General features: G+C 39.4%; 1 protein-coding gene and 1 pseudogene across 4 annotated transcripts in view; one reads left to right on the top strand and one right to left on the bottom strand.

Annotated features, from left to right (window-relative positions):
* LOC102157680 (uncharacterized) overlaps nt 1-7,537 on the bottom strand; it is a 147,506-nt pseudogene extending 139,969 nt beyond the window's left edge. Inside the window, exons 1-3 of the transcript XR_014820472.1 lie at nt 7,486-7,537; nt 6,286-6,965; nt 4,442-4,492 (exon numbers count right to left, since the gene is read on the bottom strand). The product of XR_014820472.1 is annotated as an uncharacterized LOC102157680 (transcript). The remainder of the gene's footprint in view (nt 1-4,441; nt 4,493-6,285; nt 6,966-7,485) is intronic.
* On the top strand, nt 6,475-18,889 carry RNFT1 (ring finger protein, transmembrane 1). Of its 3 annotated transcripts, XM_021067297.2 has the most exons (11): nt 6,475-6,625; nt 7,055-7,251; nt 7,643-7,754; nt 7,891-8,348; nt 8,554-8,630; nt 10,399-10,499; nt 11,964-12,117; nt 12,765-12,923; nt 13,849-13,914; nt 17,275-17,376; nt 18,013-18,889. In XM_021067297.2, the coding sequence occupies exons 4-11, from the start codon at nt 7,946-7,948 to the stop codon at nt 18,145-18,147; spliced, it is 1,197 nt and encodes a 398-aa protein (XP_020922956.1). In that variant the 5' UTR covers nt 6,475-6,625; nt 7,055-7,251; nt 7,643-7,754; nt 7,891-7,945; the 3' UTR covers nt 18,148-18,889. The 3 variants fall into 3 exon arrangements, with proteins under 3 accessions (XP_020922956.1, XP_020922955.1, XP_020922954.1); XM_021067296.2 differs by lacking the exon at nt 7,643-7,754; XM_021067295.2 differs by lacking the exons at nt 7,055-7,251; nt 7,643-7,754.
* Nucleotides 18,890-22,028: the final 3,139 nt, after the last annotated feature.

Raw genomic sequence — 22,028 nt, 5'->3', positions numbered from 1 at the left:
ATGGCCCTAAAATAATAATAATAATAATGCTGTACAAATCATTTCCAGGAAATTCCTATGTGGGAAAGCAGTTAAGGACCCGCTGTTGCTGCAGCTGTGGCACAGGTTGCAACTGCGGCACAGATTCACTCCCTCGCCCAGGAACTTCTACATACGGTGGGTATGGCCCCCCCCAAAAAAACCCAAAAAACCCAAACCCATTTCCATTTTGTTGCGGAATTCTTCTGGGCATTGCCCTCACAGTGTTTTTCTGATCGAATCCGAGACATCATAGGCATTTCAGGTTTCAAGATTATTTTCTATCCTTCAATCACAGGGGTAGTTTTAATGAATGTCTGATCGCAAGCTAGTAATTTCCCTTCAGATGAGAATTTGCTAGACTAGTATCCCAGTAAACCCTAGTAAGTGCTCACAGGCTTTTGCGATAAGCCCCAGTCTATGCTTTACACACAGCTATCACACAGAGAATCTGTCTATGTCATCACTCCAATTCGTACACTACACTGTTTGAACTCAGGCAATCTTATTGGTTCTCGTTTAGTATGTCCAAATAATACTGCTTGAAGGGAAGATTTACACATGCCTTCTGTTTTACAACCACTATGTAGGTGAAATGTTCCCCTACTACAATTTCCATCCCCATAATCCAAGCAGGTAAGAGACCAACCACTTCACATAAAGCTGTTCAAACATACCAATTCTCCTTCAAACATTTACCTTAATCCCACCAACACTCATATTCCTAGCTGTAGCCTTCACTATGACTTCATCAACTGATTCTGATTTTACAATACTAGCTAGGGGAGGCATGTCCCAGTCAGACATAATATTCTTTCATATAATATGAACATTATATATTAGGCAGGTTATATAATATTCATTCCCATAAAACATTCAGATAAAGGAGACAAAATTTCTTCATATAAAATTTATTTAAACATTTTGGTTTTATAATTCCATAAACTCTTACATTTCTACAATCTCTCAATCTGATTAAAGTCCAAATTAGGGTTTTATAAATGGGCTTCCCTACCAAAGTGCATGAGGCTCTGTTGAAAAGGAATCCCAGGAATACTTCTAACCCCTGGCCACTTTACCCGCCCAAGTGCATAAACTTTTGGGGGTCAGGCCAGAAGACCACAGCCCCTTGGTAAATTTTTACCTGGATTAATCTACCTAACCACCATGCCAGGCAATTGTGGGTAAAGGTTCTCATGGTATAATCAATCCTATTAACAGACTAAAGAAGAAAAATAATAAGATTTTCTCAATAAAGGAGGAAAAGCATTTGACAAAATTCAGTATCTATTTATGATAAAAATTCTTAGTAAACTAGGAAAAGAAGGGAACTCACATAACTTGAAAAATGACATCTGTAGAGAAAGAAAAACTATAATTAGCACTTAATAGTGAAGATCTGAATGGTTCCCCCTAAAGTCAGGAACAAGGCAAGGATGTTTACTCTCACCATTACTGGCAGTTCCAGTTACAAAATGAAAAAGAAAAGGCACTCAGACTGAACAGGAAGAAGCTGTCTTTACTCGTAGACAATAGTCTTAAGTATAAAATACCAAGGAATATTAAAAAAAAAACCCTCCAAAACTAATAAATGAGAATGGGCCACGTCATTCACAGCCATGGCTTTTACACCAAATTTTCTATCTCCAGATCTTTATATCAAAGTGCCAAGTAGATATATCTATCTTCACTCGTATGTCCCAAGAACTCCCAAGACTGAGTACTTCCAGAGCTGAATTTACTGTTATACTTCTAGAATTGGTCTTTTAAAAAATACATTTCCTATTCTCTTTGGTAATATGACCTACTTGTTCTAATATTTATACTTGCTCCAATATTTATAGCTTTCCAATACTGATTATCCATCCACCCAAGCTACAAAATGGAGACTCATCTTAGACTTCCTCTTACCCATTCCACATCTACTTGGTCACTTAGGGTACCCACTAACTTTTGTTATGAAACAAACTGCCCCAAATCTAGAGGCTTAAAACAAAATATTTATTATTTCCTGTGATCTGAGGGTTGATTGGCTGATTCTTCTGGTGTGAACCATCTTAGTTGGGGTTGGATGGTCTAGGATGGCCTCACACATATGTTTGGGGCCTCAACTGGGAAGGCTGAGATGGTTGGGACACCTCAGGTCTCTCTCCAACTGGTCCCTCATCTTCTGGGAGGCTAGCCCTAATTTGATTACATGGTGGTAGAAGAGTTGCCAGCAATAAGAGGGCAAGCCCCAAATGCATAAAAATTTTTCAAGCTTCTGCTAAATTACAGTTGCTTCATCCCCCTGGCTAAAGCAAGTCACATGAGTTAGTTGGTCTGGAAGAGGACTACTCGCCAATATGGATTTGGGTGGGCATGGAAAACTAGCTTAAGAAAGGGGATATAGGAGTTCCCGTCATGGCTCAGTGGTTAATGAATCCGACTAGAAACCATGAGGTTCCGGGTTTGATCCCTGGCCTCGCTCAGTGGGTTAAGGATCTGGCATTGCCATGAGTTGTGGTGTGGCTCGCAGACGCGGCTCGGATCCCAAGTTGCTGTGGCTGTGATGTAGGCCGGTGGCTACAGCTCCGATTAGACCCCTAGCCTGGGACTCTCCATATGCCACAGGTGCAGCCCTAGAAAAGACAAAAAGACAAAAAAACAAAAAAAGAAAGAAAGAAAGAAAGAAAGAAAGGGGATATAACTATCTACCATGTCTAACCCTATTGATTCTATCTTATCTCTTTCATCTCATTCTTCATATAGAATCCCACTTCACTGAGGATTTCTTCTCGTGTCCTACCTCTACTACTGGTAATAGTCTTCCAACTGAGCTTGCATTGCTGCAAGTTACTAGCACATGAATTTTCTGGAAAACACAAATCTGGTCACATAACTCTGCTGCTTAAAATTCAAGAGCTTCCCTTTGGCCATTAGAATATAAATACAAATTTCTAAATTAGACCCACAAAATCTTTCATTTTCTAGCCCCTACTTAATCATATGCATACTACTCTTTTCAGAAACAAAAAAACTAAGTCCTTCAACTGCTGTGGTGTTACAACACCATAACGTTAAACATAACTTGTTTTTTTCTGGAACGTCCTATTACTGCTTAGGTCCTGGAAAATTTCAACTTTTTTTTTTTTTTTTGGTTATAGAATAAAATCAATGCAACTTATTTTTCAATATTCATCTCAAGTGCCGCAAATTTAATGAAGCATTTCTTGCCTGGCACAGTTAAATGCTCCCACTTCTTGTTTCCATTGCATCTTACACAACCTTCAATTACAGTGTTTATTCCAACATATTATAATTGGAGACCTGTCTAACCACTTATTTCACTGTAGGATGGGGATTATGCCTTTTTAATGACTAGTTTTCCAACAATCAAGTACAATTCTTAACACTTATAAGTACGGAGCAAATGTTTTGATTTGATCAAAATGTCCACTTCCAACATTCTAGATGACGGTAGAAAGAATATTTATAGGATAAGTCTGTCACTATCAAGTTTCGTCATTAACTCAGTATGCTTTACTTCTTCAAATGTTACCTTTCAGTCAAGTTATTTGAGTGGAATATAGTTCCAAGTGTACTAAGAAACTTTCAATATGAACTAATATATCATCAATGAATATGTTAAAATGAGAATTTAAATATAATATTAAAGTATATAAATGTACTAAATTTACAAATGTACTGAAACTATCAATGTATTTTTTTTTTTTTTTTTTTTTTTTTTTTTTTGTCTTTTTGCTATTTCTTTGGGCCGCTCCCGCGGCATATGGAGGTTCCCAGGCTAGGGGTCTAATCGGAGCTGTAACCACTGGCCTGCGCCAGAGCCACAGCAACGCAGTATCCGAGCCGCGTCTGCAACCTACACCACAGCTCACGGCAACGCCGGATCGTTAACCCACTGAGCAAGGGCAGGGACCGAACCCGCAACCTCATGGTTCCTAGTCGGATTCGTTAACCACTGCGCCACGACGGGAACTCCTGAAACTATCAATGTATTAAAACATACTGACATCCCATTGTGGTAGCTGATAATGTTCAAGTGAGTCTCTTTCTTCTGTTTCCTAAATTCTCATAAATTTTAAAGTTCAAAATAAAAATATCCATGTTGTAGCTAGAACAATATAATATACTATGCAAATAAGTCTCCTTGAAAAACTCATTACAGTCCATGGCTTGGCTTCAGCCTTTGCTAAAGATTAAATGTCTACATCCCCCACAAAATTCAATGTTGAAATCCTAACCCCCAATGTGATAGTATAATGAGGTGGGAGTAGATGATTAGGTCATTAAGGCACAGCCCCCACGAAGGAGATTAGTGAGTTTATTATAAAGAGATTCCAAAGAGTTCCTTCCACCCTCCCATCATGGAGGACACAGCCAGAGACATTTGTCTATGAAGCAGGAAGCAGGAACTCACCAGACACCAAATCTGCTGACACCTTGATCTTGGGCTCCCCAGGCTCCTGAACTGTGAGAAATAAATTTGTTGTTTATAAGCCATCCAGTCTATATCTTACTGCATCCCCAAAGGACTAAGACAGAATTACTGACCCACAAATCCAATTTGTCAGGAAGACTTACATTAAGCTCACAGAGACATACACCAAAAAAAAAAAAAGCCAATTGGCTGTGGCTAGCATACAGATACTCCTGGACCAGGGATTGAACCTGGACCACAACAGTGACAAGGCAGATCCTTAACCCACTGAGCCATGTGAGAACTCCAAAAAGAAAGCCCTATCTTAATTGACAATGGGAAGCGGATCTAATACGTGTTGAGGGGAGGAGGTAGTGCCTTTCTAACCAAGCAAAATGGTTTGGCATTAAAATTAATCTAAGCACAGCTTCAAGGTGGATATTCAGATTAAATAGTGGGTTCAGTTGTAGTCGATTATAGGAGAAAATAAGGTGCAAAAAATTTCATGATTAAGGAGGCTCAAAAATCACACACCAGGACTTCCTGTTATGGTGCAGTGGGTTAATGATCTGGCTTGTCTCTGTGGTGGCACCAGTTCTATCCCCAGCCAGGTACAGTGGGTTAAGGATCCCAAGTTACCACATCTGTGGCATAGCTCACAGCTATGGCTGGGATTTCATCCCTGGCCAGGGACCTTTCATATGCCCCAGGAGCAGCAGAAAAAGGGGGGGAGGGAATCACACACCAGCAAACTAACTTGGGTAAAGTTGCTGTGAATGGCTTTAAATCAGCGACCTGTAATAAGACAAAGTATTCCTTTTTTTCCACTAGATATTCAACTCATGACGTGTGTGTATGTAAGCAAATGCATCCTCTCTAGTGAGGAAAGACTGAACCCCTCACCCAAGCCATTGAATGTTTAATTTCAAGACTTGTAGGAAGACCATCAAGAGTTACCTACTTGACGTCAAATTCCAGATATTAAAGGGAAAAAAACTCGAGGTTCAAAATAGAAAGGCTATTCGTGGTGGGGGGGGATGGGACAGATTCTTGGAAAACAAGTAACATTTAGAATCTATCTGGGCTGAGGATCAAGAGGTAAGCTTTTTTGTTTCATTGTTCAAAGTTTTTTTTCTTTTTTTCCCCTTTTAGGGCGACACCTGCAGCACATGTAAGTTCCTGAGCGAGGGGTCCAAACCGAGCGTCGTCCGTGCAACCCCGGAACCTTAACCCACACCCAATGGGAGAGGCCAGGGATACGAACTAGTCCGGTTCTTAAACCCCCTGAGCCACAAGGAGAACTCTCCAAACTTTTTCTTAATACACCTTTTATTTTTAGAAGTTTTAGGTTAACAATCACAGCAAAGACAGTACAGAGCTCCCCAGAAAACAAGGTTTTTAAACTCTTAACTTCTACTTCCACCCCCACCTAAATTATCCTCACTTCTCCATTTCTGTTCTCAGGTTTCGGCAGGGTCTTGTTCTCACAGTGCAACTTCAGAATTGTAAAGAAAACCCGAGTTCAGTTAAAACTTCACCGCCCATCCACAACTGGCTCAGCTGAGCTGGGGGAAACCAGACCGCTCCCGCCCCCGCCCGGCTCGCTCAGAGGCGCGCCGAGCCCTCGCCAACGTGGCTCCTCCAGCTCGGAACCCGGGAGACGCGAGCCAGGCGGGACCCAGGGGCTGGCGCACGGGAGGCGGGACCAGACCAGCCCCCAACGGCAGGCTCCTCCCCCGAGGGCAGGTTCTCGAAGCCAAAACATTTTTAACCTCGAAACGTCCGGATCTCTGAGGAGGGGGTGAGGAGGGGTGTAGGAGGGCAGGTTACACAAACGTACGCACAGACTGGATGCAGCTCATGGTTTAACGCAGCCGGCTGCCGGGAGTTGTGGGGCACAGACCGCTCTTCACAGCCAGCACCCCTGACGGCCTGCACCCCACTCGGGTCGGCGGCGCCCTCCCCTCGGCGCGTCGCCCGGGGGCGGGGCACGCGCGCGTGAAGACGTCCAGGGAGCGAGCGCGCGCGCGCGCGCCGCCGCCGCCGCTGCCGCCGCGGAGCTGAGTGGAGGTTGCAGGTGGTGGGGGTTTCAAGGTGATGGCCCCGGTTGAAGGCCTCGAGGCGGCGTCTGCCACAGTTCCTGCGGTCGCTGCCCGGGCCCTGATCCGCCCATCGTCATGAGAGGTCAGGTCTGGGGGAAGCGGATGAAGGAGGCGAGGGACCCCGGCGAATGGGTTCTGGGGAGAATAACTGAGGCGCTCGAAGCTCGAACGTGGGTGGAAAACTCTGACCTGGAGATTCCGGAAGAGCCGTTTGCGTTTACTTTTCTTTTTTCTCCCCTTTCTTGCTCGTGCTTGGAGGAGAGTGGGAGGGTTCTCTGTTTTAATTTATGAAAGAAGGCGCAGAAACTGTTCAGTCCAACGTCGGTCTTCGGAGGTTTGAGGAAATAAATAGTAGCAGTCGTGACGTTTGGAGCATCGGTGAAAAAGCCTTTAGTGAAAGGCAGTTAAAAACCAAACCGCCCCTCAGTAACTGGAAAAAAAAAAATTCAAACCTACGAATGAATAGAATGACATAATATCCCCTGACGTTAACCCCTGCTTCCTCCTCCAGAAACGGTTTCGTCAGCTGGATTGTGGCATCCCCGACAGCTACCCACACTCATCCTGTGGGTTATTTCCCTGCCTGTGTTCGTTCCCCTTCCCTCCACGGTGGCATTTTTAACGGGCAGACCCCGTAACTATCCTTATTCAGACCGAAGAGTTACTTAGCGATTACCTGGTGCCTCTCCAAGCCTCCCTATTTTAAAGGTATTTAGGTAACATCCTTTGAGGGGCGGGGAAAGGTAATACTCTTGGTTTTAATTATTGGAAACTTTTTAATTAACTTTGTGAAAGCTCTTTCAGCATAAAACGAAATTTGTAGGTCACCTGAGTGAAATGTTTATGATTAGTTCTCCATGATGATATTTAATAAGGAGTTAAGATTTAATTTTTTTTTTCCTCCTAGCCTTTCCAAGCATTAAAAAAGAAAAAGAGATTCACACTTATGAGATGTAGAATCTGCATCAGAGATGAAAGTACTCCAGTTAGGCATAGTAAATGTGCTAAAGTATTCAAGTATGAATGAGTTCCAGGACTCACATTAACGTCTGCTGGGCAAACATACTCTGACAATTTTGCTGATTCCTTCTGTCATTAGAGAACTGGAAGCATTGGAAGCTCAAGTTTTCATAGCAGATGTTCCCTAAAAGATAGTTTGCAAAGGGTAGCAGAGCCTTTGCGTAAGAGAAGAGGGAAGAGTCTAGTAACAAGTGAGTGACTGTTAACCTGAAAATAATTCATCTGCTGTGATTGTCAGCCTCTCCTTTAGTGAAAAGACGATTCCTAGTGAGCAATTTAATGCCTGTATTTAACTGTTCAGTGTTTTTTCTGCTCTTTGAATTTTAGGAGACAGAGCCTTGAAGCCAAGAACTCTGAATCACAGAAAAAGTATTCCAGGGTCATGCAAGCCAACTGTAGCCAACTGCACAGTTCTCCACAAACTGCAGGTGGTGAGGATGCCTCAGTCTCCCAGTGTGTCCAAACGAGATTGACAGGAGAAGCCTCCTGTCTTTATTCTGGAGATGTTCATATCCAGATAAACACCATACCTAAAGAATGTGCTGAAAATCCAAGCTCCAGAAATGTGAGATCAGGTGTCCATAGCTGTACCCATGGATGTGTTCATAGTCGCTTACGGAGTCACTCCCACAATGAAGCAAGGCAGCCTGATGATAACGACACAGAGTCTGGCGATCATGGTAGTAGCTCCTTCTCAGAATTCCGATATCTCTTCAAGTGGCTGCAAAAAAGTCTTCCATATATTTTGATTCTGGGTGTCAAACTTGTTATGCAGCATATTACAGGTAGAGTATGATGGAACATAGGGTGTTTCATTGCTAAAATTCAGCTAATTTTCTTTGTTTATTGCTAACTTTAACTTGTGTATATGAGTTTCTTATTTTCTGTTAGCTTTTGAAATTATATTTGCTTCCTTTAAATTTATATCATTGTGTTAGCTTTTTTTTTTTTTTTCCTCCTTTGAATTAACTGGACCTTATTTTCTAACAGGAATTTCTCTTGGAATTGGGCTGCTTACAACTTTTATATATGCAAACAAAAGCATTATAAATCAGGTTTTTCTAAGAGTAAGTATAACCAGTAACTAAAAAAAAAAATCATTAAATGTTTCTCCCTGTAGAATTTTATACTCATTTTTTGAGAAATAGGGATTAAGATAGTTTATTTGATAAATAGATAATCCATGATATATTAAATGTTATCTAAATGACCTGGAATAAATCGTCTGTCCTAATACTGAATTGTTTCACCTTAGTTCATTTGTATGTTGGGTTCCTGATAAAGAAAAACTAGATAGAAGGATTAAAAGGTTTAGAATGCACTGATCTGATTTGTCAGGTGCCTTCATGTTCTGAATTAATTTGACCATACTAAGTTATATAATCACCATTAGAAACTTCAGGCTTTGACCTATAAGATTTAAAATAGGAGTTCTCTTGTGGCACAATGGATTAAGGATCTGGCGTGGTCACTGCAACGGCTTTGGCTGTGGTGCAGGTTTGATCCTGAGCCTGGAAACTTCCACATGCTGTGGGTGTGGCAAAAAAAAAAAGATTTAAAATAGTTAAATAAAAAATAAAATGCACCTTGAATACATGAGTACTGAACTATTTATTTAGATCTCTCTTATTTAAAGGAAACTAAAGCCAAGTTTTTCCAAAACAAATTATAAGAGTCCTATTCATGTAAACTATTGGGAAAACAGGATTCATTTATAAAATTTCACCTTCAAGCAACTTTAAAGGGTTGCATCTCTGTAAAGGATCATGCATTTTGACTGAAGATTTGTAGTTAGACCCTGCCAAACCATAGAAGTTTAATTCATGGTTTAAAACTAGTAAAACTTTAAATTAAACTAGTAATTAAAACTTAACTATAAAACTAAGATTAAAAACAAATTATTGGAGTTCCCGTCGTGGCACAGAGAGAAATCCAACTAGGAACCATTAGATTGCGGGTTGGATCCCTGGCCTCACTCAGTGGATTAAGGATCTGGCATTGCTGTGAGCTGTGGTGTAGGTCGAGGACTCGGCTCAGATCTGATATTGCTATGGCTGTGGCATAGGCCGGTGGCTACAGCTCTGATTCAACCCCTCACCTGGGAACCTCCATGAGCCGCAGGTGTGGCCCTAAAAGGACAAAAGAAAACAAATTATTTTGTTAAATTCTTACTGAATTGTCTGAGAATTTTAAAATTATAAACTGATTAATGGATTTTTTAAAATTGTTCTGTTGGGGAGGCAAAAATAGGGAGCTGCAGAAATATTCTTTTAGGTGGGTACTTTATGTCAGTTTGTAGATTTGGCTTCTTTGAAACATGGGTAATGCTGTTAGGCAATGAAGACACTTGTATTTTAAAAATTTTTATAAATATGTGTTCCGGGTGTTCCCATCGTGGCTCAGTGGTTAGCGAATCCTACTAGGAGCCTTGAGGTTTCGGGTTTGATGCCTAGCCTTGCTCAGTGGGTTAAGGACCAGATGTTGCCGTGAGCTGTGGTGTAGGTCACAGACGAGGCTCGGATCCCACGTTGCTGTGCCTGTGGTGTAGGCTGGCGGCTACAGCTCCCATTACTCCGTAGCCTGGGAACCTCCATATGCCGCGGGTACATCCCTAGAAAAAGACTAAATAAATAAATAAATAAGTGTTCCATTTTGTTCAGAGATACATAAGATAGATTGTGGTGATGTACAATTTAACAAATATTCTGTATTTTATTAAGATAAATCTAAAATAAAACGTTCTAAGTTAGTATATTAGTCATTAAACTAGTTTAATGGTATTTAAAAATCTGGCATAATTCAAAGTAACAAATTATGAAATTGTTTATTTTTCAGGAGAGGTGCTCAAAGATCCAGTGTGCTTGGTTACTGGTATTCTTGGCAGGATCTTCTGTTCTTTTGTATTACACCTTTCACTCTCAGTCACTTTATTACAGGTAATTAGAGGTCCAAGTGCACAGTCACATTTTTAATGTAATTATATTTTCCATAACACTTTGCATATTTCTTACTTGCACATACTTACTGTTAGAGTTCAATTTTTACCTTTCTGTTTCCTTCCAAGATTGAGAGCTTGAAGTGATTTATTCACATTTCTATACCCAGCAAGTGTCTTCCCTCATAGCAAGAGCTCAATAAGTAATTTTTTTAACACTTAATTTTTGCTACTTAAATTTCTACTTTTATAATTAATAGCTGTTAAAATACCATTAGGTTGGTGGTGGTGGTCTTTGTTTTTCATTTTTATGAATAAAAATCACATGTAATTAAAATATACTTATTTTGATATATACATAAACATTGTGATTACCACAGTCAAGCTAATTAATGTATCCATCACCTCCTTTTTTGTCTGTGTGTGATGAGAACACTTGATCTTTTTTCTAGAAGAAGCTTTGATAAAGGGCAGTAGTCGATAAGTTTCCATGTCAGATGGAAATGATCCGAATTTCAGCTTTAGTCAGTTAATTGGAAGTCCTAGTATCAGTGGCGTTGGAGAGATGGGGGATAAATCTGGGATGTAGTTTATAGATGTAGCCACTCAGATTGGATTGGTTAGGTAGCAGAGAAGAATCAAGGATGATACCTGGGTTTTTAGTCTAAGCAGCTGGCTGGATGGTGGTGCCATTTACTGGGCTGGGAAAGACTGAAGAAGGAACTGGTTTTGATGGGGAAATCAGTAGTCTTGTTTTGAACATGTTAAGTTTGAAAGCCATGTAGAACTGTTAAGTGACTACAGGTATTTGTTATAAGTTCAGAGTAGAGGTTAGAGCCATCAATGTCATTGTTATCAGCATTTGGCTGATGTTTTTAAACCATGCAATTTGACAAGACTAAGCCAGGGAGAGAAAGTATAGACAGAGAAGAGGGCCCAGGACTGGACATGCCAGCAATTAACTAGAGGAAGAGCAGCAAAGGAGACTTAAGAAGGAACCATCAGTCATAGATGAGAACAGCTAGAAGAGAATGGTATCAAGTCTAGGAAGAAAATATTTCAGGGAGGGAAGGTGGGGGGAGTGACCTTTGAATTTAGCAGGAGGGAGGGAGTTGGTGATCTTGACAAAAGCAATTCAATGGAAAGGATGGATGGAATCCTGGCTGGAATTGTTTGAGGAGAGAATGACAGGTATCTAATATTTGTGGATTTTTTTTAGGTTACAGGCTACAAAAATATCAACCATGACAAGTTAGGAAGACTTCTTTAAGAAGGAAAGATTTGAAAATGTCTCTTAAAGCAAAATGATCTTCCATTCTGTTTACATGAACTCTAGCACCTTGCCAAACTCATATTTTTTACACATCAAGTGAAAGTAAATTATTTGCTAGCAAATTTAGAACCCCTATCAACACTTTATTTTTGAATGTGACTCTGATAAGTTTTAATGTTTTTCTTTTGGTAGCTTAATTTTTTTAAATCCCACTTTGGACTATTCGAGTTTCTGGGAAGTACTTTGGATTGTTGGAATTACAGACTTCATTTTGAAATTCCTCTTCATGGGCTTAAAATGCCTTATTTTATTGGTGCCTTCTTTCGTCATGCCTTTTAAATCCAAGGTAAGAAACTGACATGTTTTATTGGAAAGATGTTAGTAGACATCATTAATGCTATTTAGCCTTTATTTAAATGACTCCTTTTATAATTTTTCAGTTTGCTAAATAACCCAATTTTAATTATCTGTCTTATCTCAGACTGGCAGCTCTTTGTACAGATTTTAACCTAAATATTAATCTATTCCAGTAAAATCAGAATAACATTTGCTTTGGAATAGCCTAAAAATCAGTTCCTACCTCATATATGGGAAAATATTTATAGTTATACTTCTGTTTTCCAGGGCATTATCAGTTGATAACAAACTGACATGCAATTATTCAGTACTTTTCCATACTCAGTAAAAACTTTAATATAAATTTTTGTAATCAGCAAAATGTTTTATTACACAGCATTATAGAACATAGAACATTTTAAAACATTTCCACTGTCATTCTTTAGAAATTCCTTGAAAACAAACCACACGGTGATTATAATATCCGAGAACCATCTTGAGGTTGCCAGTCAACCATTATCATTATGAAGATCAATTTTATAGTCATTTGTGTTATTGTGCCATATACTCCTGTTCTCAGTCCAATATGTAGTATTTGAACAGTGTATATACGTAGCTTGGGTGGCTCTAGTTGTTTTTCTTTTTCTTCCTTTTTAGGGTTATTGGTATATGCTTTTAGAAGAGTTATGTCAGTATTACCGAACGTTTGTTCCCATACCAGTTTGGTTCCGTTACCTTATAAGCTATGGGGAGTTTGGTAATGTAACTAGATGGAGTCTTGGAATATTGCTGGCTTTACTCTACCTCATACTAAAAGTAGGTAACGTAATAAATCTTGTCATTTATGATGATTCATAACATGTTCACAGATTTTACATATTACTGCTTTTCTCTTTGTTGTGTGGTTTATTTTATTTTCATATCACTAGTTTGCTATAATAGCAGATCCTGTATCTACTTGGAAATGGAAAAATGGAAATAAGTGTCTTTATCTTACCCAGATTTTATTGGGGGAGTGGACCTCCGCATATCTCAAGGGAGAGGAAGTAGAATAGAACATCCTCATCCCCAGCAGTAGCATCTATCATACACATAATTCTCAAAATAGTGGAGTATCTTGTCCTGTTCCCCTCAACTTAAGCACTTTATGAAACTTTATTTAAACTTTTATTATAGTTGATTTACAGTGTTGTGTCAATTGCTGCTCTACAGCATAGTGACCTAGTCATACATTTTATATATATATATATATACATACACACACACACACACATTATTTTGCTCATACTATCTTCCATCATGTTCTATCAGAAGAGATCAGATATAGTTCCCTGTGTTATACAGCAGGACCTCATTGCTAATCCGTTCTAAATGTAGTAGTTTGCATTTACAACCCCAAACTCCCAGACCATTCCACTTCCTCCCCCCACCCTCTTACGAAACTTTAAATGTGCTAAGGACATGTGAACTAGGTAAAATTGCCTTGCCTTTGATTTAAGTTTATATTTGTCTTGACCAAATTATAAGTAGGAATTCAGATACACTTCACCTTGGTTAAGAGCTGGCTGAAATTGAAAAATTGAGTAAAAGATTCTATAATTGGACTTTAAATATATTTAGAATGAAGTGATTAGTTGTGATATGCAATGAGCATTATTTGCAGCACTTAATATTAGCTCTGATCTCTGGGTTTAGCAAGTAGGGCTCTTTGAGTTAATGAATTATCATTTTTCTCTTTCAGCTTCTGGACTTTTTTGGACATCTGAAAACTTTCACACGGGTTTTGCGAATATTTTTTACACGACCAGTAAGTATTTTTTATCAGGAAAAACACTTTTTACCTTTCTTCATTATAAAAATGTTTTAGTTAAGCAATTTTACAAGTGCAGATTTCATGATTTTTTTAGCAAAACTTCTAATATTTGTCACTTGGGGCCATGATGCTATAGAGGTTTTATTTCTGTGATCAGCTTTTTTTTTTTTTTTTTTTTTTTGTCTTTTTGCCATTTCTTGGGCCGCTCCCATGGCATATGGAGGGTCCCAGGCTAGGGGTCGAATTAGAGCTGTAGCCGCCGGCCTAAGCCACAGCAACGCAAGATCCAAGCCGAGTCTGCAACCTACACCACAGCTCACGGCAACGCCGGATCCTTAACCCACTAAGCAAGGCCAGGGATCAGACCCATAACCTCATGGTTCCTAGTCGGATTCGTTAACCACTGAGCAACAACGGGAACTCCTGTGATCAGTTTCTTGACTTGCACATTGACAGCTTCGTAATAGTTGATGCAGTGCTTACATATTCAAGTGTGCCTCTTGCCCCTTCAGAACACTTGACATTCTTAAAGGTTTATAAACATTTCCTTAAAAACCTTATGAACTTTTGTTCCTCTTTTTTAATACATAAATGGTGGCTGTGTATTTCCATTAACTCCTATTCAGCTTCTATGAAAGTGCTTATACTGTATTTTGTATATGAAAACTGCTCATTACCAAAAGTAATGTCCCTTGAAATTTTCTTACTGGAAATGTTTCCCCACCAATACACAATTCTGTATGCACGGTTCACAGCATGGAATTTAATAATAAATTGAGACTCCAGTGTCACTTATAACTTCACTATGGGACTCTACTGATGTAACAAACCCCAGAGAAAGGGTTTCTTAGTAGCCTCAGAGGTTCTCAATATGTAAGTGTGTCACCAGATTTCCGTTTCTCAGTTTTGCAGTTCATTAGGTACTTAAACAATTATGTGGTTAGGACTCAGGGGATCTGACTTACAAGAATGCAAACCTAGTAATACATGTCTGAAAAAATGCACCACCAGACACCAGGATTTTTACAAAGTAGACTAAACTAATTGCCCAGGGCACTCTTTCCCTAAGATAATAAGGTAACAAATTTTGCTGCATCCTATTCAGACTTCTTTCTTTAGACAAGATACAGTAAAATTGAGACTTCAGCTTTGGTTATCTAATTGATTATGTGAGTATCAGCCATTTTGCTATAGTAATTAATCTAGTAAGGCTTGACCTGAAATATGTTTGATATTCTTTCTCTGCGAATCAGAGAGAGACTATCACAGTCATCAGTACTCTTTTATTCCTGAGACGCTTCACGTTCTTAATGTTGCCAGGAAAGTGGCAGTCACCATCAGGATGTCTTCACCTGAAGGGGATCTGCAACGTGCAAGACAAGAGTGCTATTTATTTTCTTTTTATGGCCACACCTGTGGCATATGGACGTTCCCAGGCTAGGTGTCGAATCAGCTGCAGCTGAGGCCTACACCACAGCCACATGTGACCCATACCACAGCCTGCAGCAATGCCAGATCCTTAACCCACTGAGTGAGGCCAAGGATGGAACCCACATCCTTGCAGATACTGGGTCTTTAAACTGCTGAGCCACAATGGGAACTCCCAGGAGTACTATTTTATTTTATTTTTTTTGTCTTTTTTTTTGTTGTTGTTGTTGTTGCTATTTCTTGGGCCGCTCCCGCGGCATATGGAGGTTCCCAGGCTAGGGGTTGAATCAGAGCTGTAGCCACCGGCCTACGCCAGAGCCACAGCAACGCGGGATCCCAGCCGAGTCTGCAACCTACACCACAGCTCACAGCAACGCCAGATCGTTAACCCACTGAGCAAGGGCAGGGACCGAACCCGCAACCTCATGGTTCCTAGTCGGATTCGTTAACCACTGCGCCACGATGGGAACCCAGGAGTACTATTTTAAAAGCTTGCCAGCATCCATATCTGCCGTTTTTCTCTGCTAAATGACATTTACTGAAGGGAAATTGGCACCAACATCATCCATCATTATCTTTTTTTCTAGAATCTTTAACATTACCAGTCTCAAAAAATCTTTTTCAGCATTTTTATCCTTTGAGTCTTAGTTTGATTTTGTAACCCCTTATAACAGGAAGTTTAGATCATAGCTTCAGGGGAGTTCCCATTGTGGCTCAGCGGTTAACAAACCCAACTAGCATCCATGAGGATGTGGGTTCTATTCCTGGCCTCGCTCAGTGGGTTAAGGGTCCAGCATTGCCGTGAGTTGTGGTGTAGGTTGCCGATCCAGCACTGCTGTGGCTGTGCCATAGGCCAGGAGCTACAGCTCTGATTTGACCCCTATCCTGGGAACCTCCATATGCTGCAGGTGCGACCCTAGGAAGATAATAGCTTCAGGTTGTTGAATCAAGTCATGCTTTTGCTCTCATTACCATGACTGAAACTTGAGTATTCTTTCTTTTCCTCGGCCACCTTTTCCATATCGTCTCTACAGAAAGCTGATCTCATTTGTAACATTTTATCGCACCTAGTTAATGACTAAATTCTGTGAAGTTGATGAGGAAAGTATTAAGATCTTAAAGAGATCAGAAACTTTTTTGGGACTTGAGAAGAAAAGGAAATCCAAAGATTTGCGTTATTGTTTAATTTTGACAGTATAACTCTGTGCAGGTGACATTTTGCAATTAAGTTCTTTTGTAAAATTTTCTCATTCTTTCCTAGTACTAAATGCTCTGACTTTTGTGGTAAGGATGCTAGATGAAATTATTTTTAGATTTAGTGGCAGTACACTGTTCAGTGGTCACCAAACCTTCACATTGAGAGCTTTGAAAAATTTGATTTCTAGATTACATCCTGGTACATCTGGACCTACTGAATCAGTCTCCAGGGTGAAGTGCAAAAGTCTTTTTTTTTTTTTTTTTTTTCTTCTTCTTTTTAGGGCCACATCTGTGGCATATGGAAGGTCCCAGGCTAGAGGTCAAATTGGAGCTGTAGCTGCCGTCCTACACCACAGCCACAGCAACACTAGATCTGAGTTGCATCTTGTGACCTACACCCCAGCTCACAGCAATGCCAAGTCAAAAATCTGTTTTTAAAGCAGTTTCTACGTGAGTATATTGACAGCCATGCTCTTGATTGACTTTTTGAACCAGTGCCATAGGTAATAAGTGGGTTCAACTTGGTAATACTCGGTCACAGAGTATGAGTATAGGTTGTATAATGCTTAATTACATTTCAGATTGCTTACTCTCTTAAGCCATCTGGATCTGAAGCACTGTCATTATTTGGGAATCCAATGAATCTAACAATCTTCCAGGATCCTATTATGTTATTACATAATGAGTTCACATTGATGGAGTCTATCCAGATATGGTTTATCTTTACAGAGTTATGGAGTGGCTGCCAGCAAGAGACAGTGTTCAGATGTGGATGATATTTGTTCAATATGTCAAGCTGAATTTCAAAAGCCAATTCTTCTCATCTGTCAGGTAACTCTATTTTTAAACAACCTAAATACAGCAATTCCCACTTGCAGAAGTCACATTTATGTTGATTATAAGGGACGAAATGGATACACTGTTTAGCAGAAAGTAACATTCAGGGCACATACTAGTTATTTCTTATTCTGATTAGGGGATTGGTAGGTTAGCTAAATCTTGTCCCTTTTGTTCTAATGACTTTTATGTAGAGGAGTGTATGAAGGGGAAAAATAATCCTGATGGCAGATTGGATACCAAAGTGGTTGGAAAACAGAGTATTTTAAATAACTGAATACTAGTCTTTGATTAGTATAAGGTCCTTTCCTATACTTTATTTCAGTAACTCTTCAAAGACTTTATTAAGCTATTAAGTCATTATACCTGATCTTAAAGATATCACCTAAGGCTGGCTTGTATTTTATTGAAAGAGGTTAAATGGATAGTACAAAAGAGTAACTTGGGTCTCCACCCCAACACGGCTCTTTGTGTTCTTAAATGCCATACTTTGTTTTCTCATTTGGAAAATGAAGGGATTAATGTTCTCCAAATTCACTTTCAGCTCTAGAGTATGACTCTCTGCAATGTGATGACTTTAAAAATTAAAATGTTATCGACTGTAAAATCTAGTTCTTAATTCCCTTACAGCATATATTTTGTGAAGAGTGCATTACTTTATGGTTTAACCGAGAGAAAACATGTCCGCTGTGTAGAACCATGATTTCAGACCACATAAACAAGTGGAAAGATGGAGCTACTTCATCTCATCTTCAAATATATTAAATTCAAAACTTAATATTAAGACTACAAAACACTAATTTTATTTGGTTACAGTGACTATGGATAAAGACACTAGAATGGATTTTCAGGGCTAGAAGTTAATGAAAATGTTTCCAAATGGTTTTAGATTATAGTAATAAATTGTATAGTCCAGTTTATTAAGAGTAAATCAAAAAACCCTATATTTAAATATATATAAGTAATGTTCAACCCAATGTATATGCAACATGTATTCTATCCTCATTATTTGACAGATTGCAGTGTTAAATTGTAAATATTTTCTTGTTAATGTTACCAAAATGACAACTGAGTAACTAGAACTAGGCTTTAAGAGGAATGCAGATATCCTTTCCTGACACTGTTTTCAAAATAAACAATATTTTTCATAATATTTTAAGATATATATTACCTGAAAGAATTTTCTTTAGCATTGACTTTTTTAATTCCCATTCTAAAAATCCTAAAATTTTTCATGAAATTTGTATTTTTAAATGAAAATTTAAATGCTGTATTTTATTTGTACAATCAGATTTTTAAAGGAAGATAAATTTATTAAGGATGAAATATTTTAATATTGTATTATTCTCTACAGTATGATTAACAGTCATTCAGAACAGATGATTTAAATTCCTTTTCTTTGTGGATATCACACATACAATCCTGCTATCAGCTTTAATGTTCTTGATCTTGCTTTTTGTACAGTGTCATGGACTTTCTATTAAAATAATTCACATGGTTTACAAAACATCTGGCTTCATTGATGATTTGAGTAGTATGACAAACAAGACTAACTCAAAACTCTTAAAAGAATTCCCCTTATAAGCAGTCTTTCCAGAAGTTTTGGAGTCTTGTGCTTCTATCACCATTACTTGGGAGATTAATAATCTTGCGCTTGTGGAATTCCCTGGTAGCTCAGTAGGTTAAGGACCTGGCACTGACATTGCTGTGGCATGGCTTCGATCCCTGGCCCCAGAACTTCAGCATGCTGTAGGTATGGCCAAAAAAAAGAATGTTTCAAAATAGCTTGAACTCAGGCCACCAAAAACTTTGAATAGTGTGGTTTGTTTACCTCTAGGTATTTGTGTAGGATGGTGGAAAAGGGAATGAGGCACTTTCTCTCTCCCCCCCTTAAAACCTCTCAGGGGGCCTCAAGGTCTATAAAAGAAGTCTGAAGGGCTAGTTATGATCTACATTTAGAATGCAAGGCCTTTTGCCCATTCCTCTCTTACCATCTATCAGTTTGCACACAAGGAGTAGAAAATGGTGGGGAGAAGTTAGAAGGTAGAAGTAGAAAACAAATTGGCAGTGCTGATAAGACAATGGCTAAACCAACATGGATTAATAAGGATAGTGACCAACCATCTACAAATTAAATCACTCTCATGCTTCATGGCTATCCAAATTGACAAAAGAAAATCAGAAAGCCTGTAACTTCTTTTCCCCGGTAAATTTTGCTAGGTTATAAGCACAAAGTTATTGTGTACTTAACTCTATTACCTACTTTGAGAACTGTTCCAAGTATTAAAAAACAGGCTTACTTGGCCTTAAATCACTTTGCTGACTTTGTAGTGAAGCTAACAGCTGTTATTTAGGTATTTAACTACACAGCAGGGGATGGAATGAGAGAGACAACTTGGGATTCAAGTTGGATGTGAAAGATAGACATGTTGACTTCTTGGTAAAAACACAAAAATAACATCTTACTACATGGGTTATTTAGCTCTATTACAGTACTTACTTACCCTATAGCCATAGGGATAGCTTTGTTTCTTTTTTTTTTTTTTTGTCTTTTTTGTTGTTGTTGCTATTTCTTGGGCCGCTCCCGTGGCATATGGAGGTTCCCAGGCTAGGGGTCTAATCGGAGCTGTAGCCACCGGCCTACGCCAGAGCCACAGCAACACGGGATCCGAGCCGCGTCTGCAACCTACACCACAGCTCACGGCAACGCTGGATCGTTAACCCACTGAGCAAGGCCAGGGACCGAACCCGCAACCTCATGGTTCCTAGTCGGATTCATTAACCACTGCGCCACGACGGGAACTCCGGATAGCTTTGTTTCTTAATATGACTTAGTAACAAAGGGAATCTATAGTGGACAATAGGGTCTTTTTTTCTCTTTTGTCTTTTAAACAAGCAAGCTGATGGCCAAGGATCGAAGCCATGCCACAGCAATGTCAGTGCCAGTTCACATGTGAATTTTTGGACAGAAATGTAACAGGAGCACTATGTCATTAACTAAGGAAACTGCGCAGGGCCCTGTGGGGCTCCTGGGCACACAAGCCTTTCTGTGTCCCCCATTTCTTATTTTTAGGGAATAAACTTCAGCCTCCATGACCTTCCCTGGGTTCCAAAGGGCAGGTTCAAACAATTGCTAATCAGAAGGAGATTATGCAAAGACCAGGGAGGAAGCAGTCAAGAAACAGTGCAGCTTTGGGGCAGGGTCCTGGTCCCTTCTCAAGGAATATAGATAACAATATATTTGAGTTCTTCTGCAGAACTAAAACCCCCAAGTGGAAGATGTTATTGAAGAATTCCTTCTTTTTTTTTTTTTTGTCTTTATGCCTTTTCCAAGGCTACTCCCATGGCTTATGGAGGTTCCCAGGCTAGGGGTCTAATCAGAGCTGTAGCCACCGGCCTAGGTCAGAGCCACAGCAACATGGGATCCGAGCTGCATCTGCAACCTACACCACAGCTCATGGCAACGCTGGATCCTCAACCCACTGAGCGAGGCCAGGGACTGAACCCGCAACCTCATGATTTCTAGTTGGATTCGTTAACCACTGCACCATGACGGGAACTCCAAGAATTCTTTATTTCTGAAAGAAGACCACCAGACCACTGAACACTAGCTTTGAAAACAATGCAAGCTTGCCTCTGCCCTGATCCTTATCTGTGGCCCTTATTTTTCACTCCCAGAACTACAAAACTCTTGCCTCCACTTTTGTACTTGGCACTGGCAGACAGAAGCCGAGTCCAGCAACACTAACAACACTGATGAACTAGAGGCATTTCTCTACTTATATTCCTTCACGTCAAATACAGAGATTACCATTTATTCTATGAATTCAGATCGCACTCTCTGAGACTGTTTTATCAACATTAAGAGTCACTGCTATGTTTTATAAAGTCTGCTTTGAGAACTTTTCTGTAGAGAAACCATCTTGGCACATGTGATAGAACTGCCTCATAAATGAGAAGTGGCTCATACAATAACGCCCATCTTACAGTAGATAGGTTTGAGATAAGTGTTAAAAACAGATTGTGCACCATGTTATCTTGTGCATACACACCAAATAATCAAATGTAATTGACAAATATGGCTGAAAAAAACTTTCTTTTTGGTTTCTTTGGCCGCACCCTCAGCATGGCCTGGAACCAAACCGAACCTGAGCCTCTGCAGTGACAACACTGGATCCTTAACCTGCTGAGTCACACAGGAACTCCATGGAAAAACTTTTGAATGACAGGGCAAGAAAGTCTTCTGGTATTTTTATGTGAATCTGGCTTTTACATAACTTTTCACACCAACTTTTTGTTTAAGCAGCCAATTCAATTCTACTATTTGACAGAACTTGGAAATTACAGGTGTTTAACATCTAATATATAAAATCAGCACTAAAACTTGTTATATATTTACTTCTCTGCAAAAAGTTTTACAACTGTCATTCTTCACATACATAGTTTATTTTTTTAAAGTATATTAGGTGTTTAACTGGTATTCTTAGCATTTTATCTCTGTGTCTTTATCTATTTAAACAGTTTATTAAATACGAGAACCTGAACACATCTGGCATGTTAATGGAAAAAATTACTGAAACCATTTGTGCACCTGGTAGTTATTTCTTCCTATCTTAAGATAATAGTAATAAAAAAAATCACTTCTA

The sequence above is a fragment of the Sus scrofa genome, chromosome 12 (genome assembly GCF_054392235.1).
Source record: "Sus scrofa isolate SSC_HxYL_T2T_F1_AM1 chromosome 12, Sscrofa_HxYL_maternal_Yorkshire_Landrace_v2.0, whole genome shotgun sequence".
Lineage (NCBI taxonomy): Eukaryota > Metazoa > Chordata > Mammalia > Artiodactyla > Suidae > Sus > Sus scrofa.
This window is presented reverse-complemented; position numbering and strand designations above follow the sequence as displayed.

What these genes read in the sequence shown, in the direction of transcription:
- RNFT1 (XM_021067295.2), top strand. Translation starts at nt 7,946, where the DNA reads ATGCAAGCCAACTGTAGCCAACTGCACAGTTCTCCACAAACTGCAGGT. An exon ending in TGTTATGCAGCATATTACAG is followed by an intron (nt 8,349 to 8,553) that starts GTAGAGTATGAT and finishes ATTTTCTAACAG; the next exon opens with GAATTTCTCTTGGAATTGGG. An exon ending in TCATGCCTTTTAAATCCAAG is followed by an intron (nt 12,118 to 12,764) that starts GTAAGAAACTGA and finishes CTTCCTTTTTAG; the next exon opens with GGTTATTGGTATATGCTTTT.